At 55.9% G+C, this 13808-nt stretch overlaps 1 protein-coding gene across 1 annotated transcript in view; it reads right to left on the bottom strand.

Annotated features, from left to right (window-relative positions):
• Positions 1–11333, bottom strand: part of EPHA8 (EPH receptor A8) — a 34112-nt gene extending 22779 nt beyond the window's left edge. The window contains exons 1-2 of the mRNA XM_089899415.1: positions 11240–11333; positions 5925–5989 (exon numbers count right to left, since the gene is read on the bottom strand). Of these exons, the coding sequence (XP_089755541.1) occupies positions 5925–5989; positions 11240–11333 (159 nt within the window). The remainder of the gene's footprint in view (positions 1–5924; positions 5990–11239) is intronic.
• Between the last annotated feature and the right edge of the window lie 2475 nt (positions 11334–13808).

A 13808-nucleotide genomic window follows, 5' to 3' on the forward strand; every position in this document is an offset into this window, starting at 1 on the left:
CTGGGGAAGAAGATGGAATGTTCTCCAGCCTCAAGGAGCTGACCTTCCAGCGGACTGTCAACCAGATGCCATGCACCCTACAGAAGTGATCTCATAGAGTGTCACATCCTTCTGGGGAAGTGTTATTTGCTGCCTTTTCACAGATGAGGAACAGAGGGGCTCAGACATAGAGCCATGCATCTGGGGTCACATAGCTAGTGAGTGATGGAGCTGGGACTGGAACTGATGCCAAAGCTACAAAGCTCTGACCTCATTTCTACACGGCTACCCCGTCACTCCCAGAGTGGGGTGACTTGCTTGGGGAAATCAGTGACCCCACTGGTCCAGCTTCCATATCAGCTGCCAGAAGGACCTTTCTAATGCATGAACCTGACTGTGTTGCATCCCCCGCCTCAAACCCTTCAGATGCAACCCCTGCATTGGTGCTTGTTGAGTGACTGTCTGACTCCCTCTGCCTTGCTGTGTGTGATGTTCCCTCTGCCCCCAACCTAAGGCTGGGGGCTCACGGGCTGGCCTGGATCCCACGCAAGGGGGATACCAGGATGTGGGAAAGTTGAGTATGATTGCTCCTGTGCCAGGTGCTGGCCAGGAATCACTGATTCAGAAATAAACGAGTGACCATCACTGATACTATGAAGAGAGCGCAAAAGCAACCCACAGGATGGAAGAAAATATCTCCAAGTCGCATATGTTAGACGGGATCAACTTCCAGAACATGCAAGGAGCTCCTACAATCGAGCAGCAAAGAGCCAAACAGACCTGCTAAAAACTGGCAAAGGACTTGAATAGACATTTATCTAAAGAAGATACACAGATGGCTATAGCACATGGAAAGATGCTCGACATCACTAAGCGTTAGGGAAATTCAAATCAAAACCACGATGAGATACCACTTCACACCCATTAGCTATTATCAAAACAACAGAAAATCACAAGTGTTGGTGAGGAACCCTGTGCATTGCTGGTGGGAAAGTAAACTGGTACAGTCACTGTGGAAAACACTATGGCAGTTCCTCAAAAAATTAAACATAGAATCACCATAAATTCCTCTTCTGCGTGTACACCCCAAAAGAAACAAAAGCAGGGGGCACTTCCTTGGTGGCCCAGTGGTAAAAGAATCTGCCTTCCAATGCAGTGGACGTGGGTTCGATCCCTGGTCAGGGAACTAAGATCCCACATGCCGCGGGGCAACTAAGCCCGTGCGCCACAACTACTGAGCTTGCATGCCTCAATGACAGCCTGCGCACCGCAACTACAGAGCCCACGCATTCTGGAACCCATGCGCCACAACTAGAGAGAGAAAACCTGCATGCCACAACTAGAGAAGCCTGCGCACTGCAACGAAGAGCCCTCGTGCCGCAACTAAGACCCAAAAAATAAATAAAAATTTAAACATATTTATTTATTTATAGGGACACAGACATTTGCACATCCACGTTCATAGCAGCCCGAAGGTGGAAACACGAATGTCTATCAGTGGATGAACTGATAAACAAAATGTGTTTATCCATACAATGGGATATTATTCAGTCTTAAAAATGAATGAAATTCTGACACTTGCAACGACATGGAGGAACGCTGAGGACATTATGCAAAGTGAAATAAACCAGACACAAAAGGACAAATCCTGTATGCTTCCACTTATTTGAGGTACTTAAGTCAGATTCCTAGAGACAGAAAGTAGAGTGGTACTTGCCAGGGGCCAGGGGAAAGGGGGCATGGGAGTTACAGTTTAATGGGTACAGAGCTTCAGTCTGGGAAGATGAAAGACTTCTAGAGATGGATGGTGGTGATGGTCATATAACAACGTGAATGTACTTAATACCACTGAACTGTAGGCTTAAAAATGGTTAAGATGGTAAATTTTATGTTAAGTGTATTTTATCACAATTTTCTTTTTAAAAAAGAAAGAAATACACCAGAAATACTCCCTGCCCCCAGGCACCTCACATCCTCACAGAAAAGGTGTGGAGGGTGACACACCGAAGGGAGTGGGCACATAGGGTATGGCGAAACTTCCTGTAGGCTGAAGCAGGACCCTCCTTCAGGGATGGGAGGGATGAGCCCCAGCAGAAGCTGGGAGGTGTAAGTAATGTTCTGCAAGCCCAGTGTGGACACAGAAGCATCGTACTGAAGACACAGTGTTGTGAAATGATCCGAAAGTCCAGAGGCCTGGGTTCTGGGCCTGGGTCAGTCTCTAAATGGCTGTGTGACGTTGGCCAAATTGCTGCTCCTCTCTGGGCCCCAGCTTCCTCAGCGGCAGAATGCTGATCAGCCAGGGGCAGTCACTGTTGGGCTGAGTTCAGTGGACTCCGGAGGAGGAGGGGGAGGGGCTGGTGGCCAAGGGCAGAGGGAGTGGCCAGGCTCTGGGTCCCTGTCCTGGCTCCACCAGAGATGTAGTGCCTTGATCTCTCTTGGGCCTCCATGTGGATTGTCCTTGAACTAGAGATCCTACCGCTTAAGCAGGACGTGGGGGAAGGGAGGAAGGAGGTGAAGACCACACCTCACGGGGCTCTGAGAGTCTGCGGGGTCCTGAGGTGTCCCACAAGCTCTAGAGTGAGGACTGTGGGCAACTCAAGTCTTTCCTGCCTGACGAAAGCCCCTCGGCCTGACTTCGTCTTGGCCAGTTATATATGCCAGTCCTCAGTGCCCTTATCTGTAAGAGGGGCTCAGAAAGGCCCCACTTCAGTGAGGCTTGAGAGGATGAAAGGAGATGCCTACAAAGTGCTTAGCTTGGGCCTGGCACAGAAGGCACCCGAGGAACAGGACTGGTATGATGCTGAACGGGCAGCCTCTTCCCAGCCCACCTGTGCCTGCCTCTAGGGACCACTGGGGAAGTAGTCCAGGGCGTGCCCACCTCACCTGAAAGGCTGCGTGGCTCCTGCACGCCCCACTCCAAGAAGGGCCCCCACGCTGCACCCTGCTCTGCAGCTGGGGCTCTGGGCAGCACTGAGTCACATCTGGGGTTAAAGTCATTGTCACAATTAATGGAGCACCAAAGAGCCAGCCAGCTGCTCACTGTCTGTTTCCTGCCAGGGACCTGGATAAGTTAATCAGCTCAATCTGAGTCTGCTCCAGCCGCTCCACCAGCGCCAATGCCCTGGCTCAGCCCAGGGGCTGCTGCAGACACCCAGAGGGGCATAAATTCCTGGAGGGTGGGAAAGGGCGGAATCAGCCCTGTTCTCCACCTGGGGCACTCCCACCCCAGCCACCTCTCTGCCCCCTGGCACACTCCTCCTCCAACCCCCACCACTGCTCTGGAACTCTGTGCCCCTCCTGGAACAGAATGCAGCAAACCAGCTGTGCGTCCCTGGGTATATCACATTCCCTCTCTGAGCTTTGGGCTTCTCATGGGTCAAAGGGCGTAGCTAATGCCTGCCCCTTTCATCTACTTCATCAAGCTAGACAATAAAAAGGAAAGTTCACGGGCTTCCCTGGTGGCGCAGTGGTTGAGAGTCTGCCTGCCGATGCAGGGGACACGGGTTCGTGCCCCGGTCCAGGAAGATTCCCACATGCTGCAGAGTGGCTGGGCCCATGAGCCATGGCCGCTGAGCCTGTGGGTCCGGAGCCTGTGCTCCGCAACAGGAGAGGCCACAACAGTGAGAGGCCCGCGTACCGCAAAAAAAAAAAAAAAGGAAAGTTCACGAATAGCTGTTAATTCACCAGGTAAGGTGGAGCACCACCCAGTATGTGGAAGGAGTGGTCCAAAGAGAGGGGCGCAGCCTGGTTAAAAGCATGAGCTCTGGGGCCAGACTCTCCTGACCTCAGCAGAGATGCTTAACCTCTCAGAGCGTCTGGTTTCTTGCCAGTACGATTGTCCTTTTCCCGCATCATCTCACGGATGACAACTGTGTGGAACAGGTTCTGTGATCATCCCTGTGTTATAAACGAGGAGGTGAAGGCGAGCTAAAGCGACTGGCCTGAGTCACACTGATTAGAGGTGGCACAGCACCAGCTCGTTCAGACCCAGCACCGCTGGCTTTAGGCCGTGTGGCCTGGCGGTCAATCTGATAACTCTATGATGCTGGAGACAGTCCTGGATGACCCTGCTACCCAGGGTGCTTAACAAACTCCAGAATCAGAAGGGTGGATGGAACCTCAAGGACCATCGCTCTCCACCCAGCTGACACTTATTAAACAAAGGATTCCCAGGCCCCTCCCCAGACCCACTGGATGTGGGCATCTGTGTGTTTCACCTGCCAGCCTGGCACAGGTTCAGGATCTAGAGTTTGGAAACCTTCTTTCCTCTCTGGGCAAGCCCAATCTCCAGGCCCCATAATGCTGGGAGGTGGTCCCTGGCTCAGTACATAATGCAGCATTGGTTCCCACCCCATCACAAGGTGGCACAAGGGACTCTACACAGGCTCCAGGCCCAGAGAGATCTGAGTTTGCGTCCATCACTTGGAACCTGTCTGATGGTGGCAAGTTTTTTCTCATTGCTCTGAGCCTCAGCTTCCTCATCTGTGCAATGGGGCTGCACCCACTTGCAGGATTGGTGGTAGGGATGAAATGAGATAACGTCCATGAATTGTTAAGAGCTATGTGAATATAAGTTATTTGTTCTAACTCCTAAACGAAATGAGGTAACTCTGAGCCACTCTTGTTTTTTTTGCTTGTGCCACACAGCTTGCGGGATCTTAGTTCCCCGACCAGGTATTGAACCTGTGCCCTCAGCAGTGAAAGTGCGGAGTCCTAACCACTGGACCGCCAGGGAATTCCCTGAGCCCCTCTTTACAGCACCCAGTAAACAAAAGAACCTTAGATCACCAACGTGATCGACCAAAACCCAGGTCTGGCCATATTCCTCACCCCCCGCTTAAAACCCTTCCAACTTCTTGTTACCCTAAAAACCAAGTCCTAAGCTCTGAGTGGGACGGGGGACAGAGATACCCAGAGCCAAGCCGGGGAGCCAGGCCCATTCCTTCCTAGCTGCTGGGTCTCAGGGGAGATGCTGACCCAGCCGACATCCAGGCAGTCACCTGCTCACAGGTCAGCCCCTGCCACTGGCAGAGCCGGTTCACCGTGCCAAAGTCCTTCCACACCCACGCTCACCCCGGGAGACAGCCACGTGGGACACACAAAAGAGTGCTTCACAGGGAGAGACTGAAGCCCTGGGGGGTAAAGGGACATCCCAGGACCCAGCCTTTGTCCTCAGGCAGAGAAGAGGGTCCTCTGGGCTCTCGGGGGCCCCTGGCCTGCCCCTCCAGCTCCCTGAAGCCTGGTGCATCGGGGCTGATGACAGCAGACTCAGCTTACTGATACCTGGGGACGAGACCCCCAGAGAGAGAGGAGTTGGGCTCGTCCTGACCCCAGTCACAGGCCACAGAGAGCCCAGATGACAATCTTACCCCAAAGTAAAGAAATATTCAAATACCAGCTCAGTACCATCATCATCAATATATTATTATCCCTCTGTCTCCAGAGGCATGGGGGCTGCCAAAGTGTTCATGAAAGAAGTCCTGGGTGTATGATGCGTTTGTGTCTATGGTGGGGATGTGCGTGCTTGTGTGTGTGCGTTTCTGAGCACGTTTGCAGGAGGAAATTTATTGAGATGTAACCATACTACACACTAATAACAATGATAACGATTATACATTTAACGAGGGCGCACCGTGTGCCAGGCACAGTGCCAAGACCATGGAGGCCAGATGGGCCTGGCACACAGACATAAGCATCCCACATCCACGCCTCAGACTTGGAGAATCGGGAGGCGGCACTAGGGTCGGTTCTGGAATCCCAAAGATCTGCATGCACTAAATTTAAGAAATCAGCAGCTCTGTCTCTGACTGCTGTGTGTCCTTGGGTAAGTCCCTTCACCTCTCTGGGCCTCTGCTTCCTTTTGATCTGTCTGATGATAAGACTGTGAGTCACAGCCTCTCCCTGCTCACAGAGGGACAACACTGGCCCCACTGCCCATCACTTACCCCGTGAGCGGGATACGTGAGCCAGCCCCAGTCCCCATGGATGGTCGACGTGTCCAGCAAATTCACTGTAGAACAGGAAACAAGAGCACATCAGACCCCTGGGCCCCCGTTCCCCAGTCCCATAGGACCAGCCCAGCCTGGCCACACTGGTCTGCTCTCAGCCCAAACACGCCAGCTCCAGTCTCTGGGTCCTTTCTCACTTCCCCATCCTTCAAGGCTCAGTTCAAGTTCTTTCTCTTCCTTGAAGCCTTCTTCCACCATCACAGGCAAAACATAATCTTCTCACCTCCCAGAACACAAGCTGCCCCGAGTGCCAGGCTACCCTGGTTGGTGGTGCAGTGGGGTGGCTAGGAGCTGGGCTCCACAGTCCAGCGGTCCTGGGTCAGAATCCCAGCTCTGTCAGTTAGACGCTGTGTGTCCCTGAGCAAGTTTCCTCCCTTCCCCAAGCCCCCATTTCCTCCCCTAAAATTGGGTGACAGTGATGCCTGCCTTACAGGGGCTTGTGAAGATGACCTGACCCTGGGCCACTCATGGGACATGATGGCGTTCAAAAGCACCCACCGACGTTCACGCTGTTAGGTCAAACCTCCCCCCAGAGGACTGGCCCCAGCTTTCCCATCACCAGTGTCCCACAGTGGGTGCCTCGCACCAACAGGTCCTCTGTGCACACGGGACGTGGAGGGTCTTGGAGAAGGAAGAGCTGCCTCGTACGGAGCACCTGCTACGTACTGGGCTCTGCTAGGGGAGCCTGAGATGCCTCATCTGTGGCCCGCACAACACGGCTGAAAGGTGTTTATTCTTATCTCCATTTTCCAGATGGAAACACTGAGCCTCGGTGAAGATCAGGAACGTGCCTGGAGCCCCACAGGTGTAGCTGCAGGGCTGGCATCCAGGGCATCACAGACAAGGCCACCAGCCCTGGTAGCTTGAGCCCAAGGAGCAGAACCTCTGGGCTGTCACTGTGGTGGGAAGGAGCTCTGGCCTGAAAGGCAAGTTTACTCTAAGCCAGACCCTCAAAGGGGACCCTGCAAAGTACCAACAACAGGGTGGAGAAAAGAGCCTGCCTTTGGAATCAGACATCACTGGGCTCATATCTCAATACAGCTACTTGGTAGCAGGTGACCTGCACTTCACCGAACCTCAATTTCCTCATCTGTAAAATGGGGATAATAATACGTAAGGGTGGGCGAGGGTAAACTGTAAAGCCTGGAGTCAATGCCTTACCAAAGCTGGTTCCTATTCCCTAAGTCCTGGCCCTCCTGCCTCTCTCTTGGGACCTGGGAGCCATCCACTCACTTTAAGGTGATAAAGATGCACTAAACTGTGAAGAGCAGGGCTTGAATCTCAGCACTGTCTCTAACTGCTGTGTGTCCTTGGGTAAGTCCCTTCCCCTCTCTGGGCCCCTGCTTCCTTTGATCTAGCCGATGAAAGGGCTTTGGGCTCCAAGGTCCACAGCTTTCATTTCACTTTCTCTTCTATGTACCCCCTCTCCCAGCCAGCAACCAGGGGCTTCCAAACAACCCAATCTGCAGACTGCGGCAGGTCACAGAGGGTTCAAACGGGGCCCTCCTGGAACTTTCCCGAAGAAAGGCTGGGTGTCCTTCTGCCTGAGATTTGCAGAGCTCTGCGCCTGCCCCTCAAAGATGGAGACAAGTGTCCTCGGAAATGTAGGAGTGAGGATGCTCTTACTCGCTGATTTTCTTCCTCTTTCTCCTCTCACCCTCCCCACCTATTGTCAGGGGCCCCAGAGGCTGGCTGGAGAGATGACTTGCCGAACCACGAAGGGGCCTCTGAGGTCCTCCCCTGGGTCCCCAGGGGCCAGGTGGGATCAGGGGATGGAGCCAGTGTCCGCAGAGGGATCTCCCTTCCCCGAGCCCAGCCGGCCTCATGCCAGGGGCACAGGCAGAGAAGCCTTCCCGCCTCCCTCCCTCCCTCCCTCCCTCTCAGGCAATGGAGAGAAAACTGGGTCAGGCAGCTCTCTCCTCCTGCTGGCTGGGGGGAGGGGGAGGGGGCCGCACTGCAGTTTCCCCCAGACCAGCAGGGCCCAGTTTGGGGAGAGGGTGGGGAAAGGGGACGTGTGGGCTCCCCCGCCCCACCCACATCCCAGATGGGGTCTCAGCCCTTCGCCAGCATCACCCAGATACAGCTCAGACCTGCCCCTACCCAGGGGCAATGAATGTCCCCCACTGGGACTTCTCCCCATGAACATCCTGACTCTAAAGGCAACTGCCTACAGACCCCACTTTCTAGACCCTTCCCTCCCCTCTGGAAATCCCCAACCACACCTGCAGCTGCTTCCTGATCAGTCAGCCAGGGGGCTCAGATAATCCAAAAATAAGTCAGAAGTCCATTCTATTGGATTCAGGAGGAGTTATAGGATTCCAGGGCTGCTTGCTCCAATTCCCTCCAGACCCTTCTCTGTCCATCCCCTCCCCTCCTCCCCCTCTGTCCCCTTCTTCCCTACCTCATGTCCCCTTCTGTGGGGGGAACACAGAGTGTCTCTCATGGGAAGCTCCAGGCCCACAGGAGGGCTCGTCAGGGCTGGGGAGAATTCCAGCGTTACGCCCATCCAGCTTGGGCCTGAACCCCCTTGGAGATTCCAACCCTTCTGCTCACCTGGGCTGGGCTCTCTCCTGCCTCTTGCACTGCCGGACTGCAGGTCTGTGTGACATCTGTGAAGTCAATGACCCTCTCTGGGCCTGTCTCCCCACTTGTAAGTGGGAGGATTGGACCCATGGTCTCTTAGGGCCTTCAGTGAAGCAACCACTCAACCCCTCTGTGCCTCGGTTTCCTCATTAGCAAGATGTCTGTAGGCATCCTTCCTGGGCCTACTTGCCAGGCTGTTCTGGGGGATCAAACGGGTCCCTCTCCTGCTCTGAGAAGCACAGATAATTCCTAAGCCTCTCCTATTCGACTGTGGAAGGCATTATGCGATTTCTTTTTTTCTCCAGCACTGTCACCTTCCCCCATTCCATTTCACTGAGACTAATACCTAAATTGATTTACATCCCCTGAGGACACAGCGCCTGATGGTGAGGCTGGAGAGGTCGGGGTGGCCAGGGGATGTCAGCCAAGATGTGAATGCCTTGGAGATCACCCCAAAGTGGTGTATAATCCACACCACAGAGTGATAAGGGTTCGAGCCTGGTGGGGCTCAGGGGCATCTCTGCAGGTGTAGGACCGTCCCCAGCACTGTGAGGGACCTGGCATATGGGCACTTGGGCAGCCTGGGGCACTGTCACCTTTGCAGGACCCCAGCTGGGAAAAGAGCCCCCTCCCTGAGTTCCAACGGTCTCCCTGGCCGATCTTGGCTCTGCACCAGCCCAGGGACTCCTGGCTGTTCTACGTGGAACCCATGCCCCAGGTCTCCACCCAGGACTGTCAGACCTGCGTGGGTAACCCATGTCCAGCCATGGGTACCCTGCTGTGTTGATCAGATAGGTATGGCCTGGCCCTTGGACAACGTCTCCCTCCTTCTCACCCTTCACAGACATCCCCCCTTCCTCTCTTTGAGACCTTGCCTCTTCCCCAACTGTCGCCCCTCCCTGGACACATCCTCTCTCCCAGGCTAATGGTCCGTCCTCTGCTCGGGAGCCTGGTCAAAGTCCCCTCCCCAGGGGCTCTGGGGTTTGCCAGTCTGGGATTCTGGAGGGTGCTGGCTCCTCGCTGGAGAAGAGAGTTGAAGCAAGGAGCTGGGGATGCACCACCCAATGCCCAGAGCCTTGATGTGGGCCCTTCAGAATCCTGCTGGGTGAAGAATCTGTCCCCTTCTCCCCACCCAACCCTGGGAAAACTGTGTCCTCAGGCCACAGCTCCAAGAGCTCCCAGGTCCCTTGTGCACTCTTCCCCTCAGCTCCCTTGCTATGGTCCCTGCTCCCTGCATGGCCCCTGTTTCATTGGAGATTATGAGTTTATCCATGTCTCTGTGCGTTTATTCTGTGCACATGCATTTCTGTGGACATGAATGCAAGTTTGAGGGTCTTTTTATATGTGTGGTGTCTGCCCATGGATGTGCATATTTTCATGTGCATGAATCTTTACATGTATATGTGTGCACATGTGTACTGGCCGCATTTCCGTGCATCTGACTATGGCGTGGGGAGGGGGTTGTCCATGCACATGAGTCTCTACAGGCCTGGGTCTAGGCGTGTGAATCCTAACATGTGTTTGTTTGTGCATGTCTGGTTGTGGGTACGACTGCATCTCTGTGAGCCATTCGTGTGTGAGGGGGTGGATCTGTGGTATATCTGAGCGTGGATGAGGAACACTGGCTCTGGAGCTTCCTGGAATCTGGAAGTTCATCCTGCCAGGGTGAGAACACAGCTCTGGACCCAGGATGTCAGTCCCAGGATCCTGCACAGAGCACCAGGTCTAGCCTCCCTCTGGCAGAGCTGCAAAAGCAGAGGAGGTCCAGGGCAGGGGCTGGCGTGAGGAGCAGAACCCAGGGTGGCATCCTGAGCCGGACCTGGAGTGTCCAGCGGGGCTAAGATGTACGTGTGTGTGCGCGCGTGCACGCTTGCACATAGGTGTGTGGAGACCCAGACCCTTTTGGCTCTGACTGCTCAGCCCTCACGCCCATCCTGTGTCCCCTGAGTGACCAGACTGCCCCAGCCTTGACTCCGGACAAGACCCAGCTCTCCAGGGCCTTTCCATCTGCAGCCCTCTCAGCCCCCTCCTCACTGGTTCCTTCTCCCCAGTGCCCACCAAAGCTGCCTCCCCTCCGGCTGTCACCCCCTGGCTGCTGTCCCTCGTTCTCCCCCAGTCCTCCAACCCTCCAGCCCGGCCCACTTCCAAGACCCTCACTTGCTGCCTCTCATTCCCATCTTCCCCCAAACCCAGTCCTGTTCTCTGATCCTCGTTGCCCCGAACCTCATCCTGCGTCCTTGTGTCCCTCTGCTCTCTGTCCTCTGTCCCCACCCCTATCCCCTGCCCTGTCTCCTCTCTGCCCTATACCTCTTCTCCTGTCTTCTGTCCCCCCGTCCTGTCTCCTCATCCCCAGTGTCCGAGCCTCAGTTCCCTGTCCCCCGCTCCGAATCCCTCAGTCCTTGTCCTCCTGTCCCTGCCCCGGTGTCTCTGTCCCTCATCCTCAAGCCCTCCGGTCCCTCTCCCTCAGTCCTGTCCCCATCGCCATCGCTCTATCCCTTGACCCCAGGTCTCTCCCGCGGTGCCACGCCTGCCCCCCAGACACAGAGATCCCAGCTCCTTTGGCATTCGGGGTCGAGGGAAAGGAAGTTGAGCCTCGCTCTGGTTGCGCGCGCCGCGCCCCCAGGCCCCTCGGCGCCCCCCCCACGCCCCGCCCCGCTGCCGCCGCTCACCTTCGCCGCGCGCCGCGGACACGCAGGTGGCAGCCGCCGCCGCGGCCGTGACGACCCAGAGCGCCGGGGGCAGGCGGCCCCAAGCGGGGGCCATGGCAGGGCCGGCCTGGCGGGGACGCCGCGCACCCTGGGCTCGGCCGCAGCGGCCCGCGCGTCGGCGCGCTCCCTGCTCACCCGCACACCCGGCTGCCGGGCGCACACACCGGCGCACAAGCCGACTCGCAGCGCACACGCGGGCACCCGCGCCCGCCGCCGCCGCCGCCGCCGCCGCCGCCCCGGGAGGGGGCCGGCCCGTCACGGCGCCGAGCCAATCAGCACCGAGGCGGGTGGGGGGGACACGGAGCCCGCACCGCGGACACCGACCCGTGGACACCGACCCGCGGACACCACAGACCGCCGCCCGTGCGCACGCTCGCCCTCGCCCGCCCGTACCTTCGGGGGCGGCGCGCGCCCCACGTCTGCACGTGGACTCAGCCACCGCGCACCCAGCCACGGTTCGGACGCCACGCGACACCGGGACCCACGGACCCACCCGGGGAGGCCCCGCGTGGACACACGCGGACACACTCTCTCTTACACACGTGACCCTCAGGCACACGCGCCCCCAGAAAGTGCCTCGTGGGGTGATGCGTACGCACTAGTTCACGGACAGAGGCTCAGAGGCAAACTCAGAAGCACTTTTAGTTAAACGTTCTCTCCCCTCCCCCACCCCAATGACTGGGCACCCCGGGAGGCCTTAGAGTGCAGTGATCATGAGCTCAGGCTCAGGGACCAGACAGATGTTTCAATGCTGGCCTTGGGCAAGTTTCTTAACCTCCCTGAGTCTCAACTTCCATGTCTGTAAAACAGGGACAAGAGTGTCTATGTCCTAGGGTGGTTTTGAGAACTATATTCAAGGACCCAGGTAAAGTGCCCGGCATACTGCCAGACACACAGCCAGTGGCCAGCTTGGATGATGGTGGTTACTCTCCCCTGCTTTCCCCTCCCCTGACTTCATTCACTCCAATTCTGTTCCCAGGATTAGAGATCTCATCCTGGGGAGGCTGCAGGCTGTAGGGGGAGGACGGTGTCGTGGGACTCCCTCCTGAAGCCTGACCTACCAGCCTCCAGCCCGGTGAGCACCTGGTGGGCCAAGCTGTCCAGGAAGCAGATAAGAGATCTGCAGCTCCTGGGGACTGGCTGGCAAGTGTGTGTCCACTGGGGCAAGTCTCACTGCTGCTCTGCCTTTCAGCTGGTGCAGACCACTGCTCAGCCCCCTCTGAATACACTTCCACTCCTGTGCTCACTGAGGAAGAGTTAGACCAACGGCTGGAGGTTACATGGGATGATAAAGGCCATTTGGGGAGTGTGTGCTGTGTACCAGACCCTGTTTTAGGCGCTTTATAAACTTGGGTTACTTTAAGCCTCACACAGCCCCGCAGGGGAGGTGCAGCTAAGGAAACTGAAGTGCAGAAAGGCCATCATTCGCCTTAGATCACACAGCTGGTTAAATGCTAGAGAGGTGCTCAGATCCAGATCTGCTGGACTCCAAAACCCACTTCTTTCCTGTGCGTCTTTCTTTGCTACAGAAAGGGGAAGACGGCTCGTATTAGGAGCCCTTTTCTAACAGCTCAGACCAACTGCCTCAAAGATGTAGTAAGCCCCCTGTTAGCCGAAGCGTTCAAACCGACACTAGCTAGAGACTGTTCAGGGACGCTGTGAAGGGGGCTGGGGTTCAGGGGAGCAGATTGGATTAGACCCGGAGAGGCAAACTCAAATGCCCATGTGAGACAGGCAGGCAGGCTAATGAAACCTGCCAAGGGAAGGTGTTCCCAGCTCCAGTCAATGTTGCCCTGGGGGTATGAGCCCAATTTTCTGCGTTTTCAAGAGAAGCTGTATATCTGGAATTTTTATATGGTGTCTCTTAATATTTAAAGTTGGCAGCTAACGGAAACATTTTAATAACAAGTGTGTGCAAACCTGGAGAGAGGTGGCCACAGGCCTCTAGACCTTCCTTCTGAGCTTCTTTTAGACAGAAAAGTCCCTGGCTGGCACCTCACTCCTGGGCCACTGGGGCAGTGGGCAAGCTAGGGCAGAAAGATGCAGACCGTGCAGTGTGCAGTCACGGCACTCATGGGCATCCTGTACCCCATCCAGGGCTCCCAGAAATATTTGCTGGTGGAGGAAGCTTTGTTGGGGGCTGGGGTTCTGCATCCCCAGGTTGAGGTGGAGCCAACCAAACCTGGGTTTTGTCCATTTTGCAGGTGAGGAATCTGGGGAATCCTTGAAGGACTTGGTGAGCATGAGGATCTCTGTCAGGGGCCTGCTCCATGTTCTGAATCCTCTTTGACAAAATAAGAAATTCATTTCACCAAACGTTCTGCAGGCTAAGAGTGGTTTGCTTTCAGTTGTATCTCTGCCCCTCTGATACTCCCAGGACACCCCAGCCCAGCTGCACCCTCTCCTGGGGTCTCTCCTCCCACCCCTTCCCCTTTGCTTGTCCGGGGTTTCCAAGTAGCAAGTTGCCAGCCTGCCAACGGGGAGGAAGAAGCCATTAGCACCCCCTGCCAGCTTCACTTCACTTCACTCA

The sequence above is a fragment of the Delphinapterus leucas genome, chromosome 1, assembly GCF_059928025.1.
Source record: "Delphinapterus leucas isolate spDelLeu-1000000601 "Yukka" chromosome 1, BTC_Dleu_Yukka2, whole genome shotgun sequence".
Taxonomy (NCBI): Eukaryota; Metazoa; Chordata; class Mammalia; order Artiodactyla; family Monodontidae; genus Delphinapterus; species Delphinapterus leucas.